The sequence below is a fragment of the Aplysia californica genome, unplaced genomic scaffold (genome assembly GCF_000002075.1).
Source record: "Aplysia californica isolate F4 #8 unplaced genomic scaffold, AplCal3.0 scaffold00067, whole genome shotgun sequence".
NCBI lineage: Eukaryota > Metazoa > Mollusca > Gastropoda > Aplysiida > Aplysiidae > Aplysia > Aplysia californica.
The window spans coordinates 827,077-828,157 of NW_004797337.1; the positions used below are offsets into that span (position 1 = coordinate 827,077).

The 1,081-nt window shown below is 44.4% G+C and overlaps 1 protein-coding gene across 1 annotated transcript in view; it reads right to left on the minus strand.

Moving 5' to 3' along the window:
* Window positions 1-1,058, minus strand: part of LOC101853607 (ryncolin-1-like) — a 20,502-nt gene extending 19,444 nt beyond the window's left edge. The window contains exon 1 of the mRNA XM_013079873.2: window positions 897-1,058. Coding sequence (XP_012935327.1) covers window positions 897-1,058 — 162 coding nt within the window. The remainder of the gene's footprint in view (window positions 1-896) is intronic.
* Window positions 1,059-1,081: the final 23 nt, after the last annotated feature.

Sequence of the window (1,081 nt, forward strand, 5' to 3'; positions counted from 1 at the left end):
ACCCTGTATTGTTATGGTTTTAGCATTGTACCGTGCTTGCTATAAAAAGTGTGCGGTGTTGAGTTTAATAAGAAATTAATTACTATTGATTATATAGACAGTACATCTTTATTTTTTTCGCATATGCACGAAAATCGAGATTGTTTAGGTCTTTTAGAATTCAGAATCGCATGCAAAAAATGAGAGAGATTCGCCTCTTAGATTTCGTGTAGTGAGGTCCACAAATTGTCCATTTGGTGTTGTCCGGACTATAATATACACTGCTTTTATACTGCTTTTGGTGAGAACATGCACGCTGATACTGAGCAGTGCACGAGCAGCCAACGAGCTGAATGCTACTGGACAGCTAGCCAAAACAGCTTTGGTTGCGGACACTCGAGCCTACTGCAAGAACTGCTTCTACCGGCTCGGCTCAGCTACTGCGCAGCTACTGCTTTGGTGCGGACAAACCCTAAAGGGGTGGAGAGGCAGGGCTGTAAGTCTGTACAGGGTATGTGTACTGCAGGACCCACTGGTCCATCTGACTTTTTGGGTATTGTGTCAGTTTTGTGTTGTGTTGTGTCAGTATTGTGCTGTGTCAGTATTTTGTTGTGTCAGTATTGTGTTGTGTCAGTATTGTATTGTGTCAGTATTGTACTGTGTCAGGTTTGTATGTTATGTCAGTATTGTACGGTGTCAGTATTGTGTTATGTTGTTATTGTGCTGTGTCAGTTTTGTGTTATGTCAGGTTGGTATTTTGTGTCAGTATTGTGTCAATATTGTGTTGTATCAGTATTGTGCTGTCAGAATATTCCTACGCCAGTTTTGTATAGGGCCCGTTGATGCGTTGTGAGAACACTTAGCTTAGTGTATTTAGTTTGGGACGGGACTAAGACGAGTTCCCCGTCTTGACTTACACGTCTGGTGAGGTCAGCCATGTCGTCCAGACCAAGCCAATAGTCGCCGTGCGGGTCACCGAAACCCATCCGGTAGTCCGCCCAGGATCTCTCAAAGTCCACACGTCCATTCACTCGTCTCTGTCCGGAGGGGGGGGGGTAGTTAAAACTGATAGGACACATACACACACTTACACACACACTCC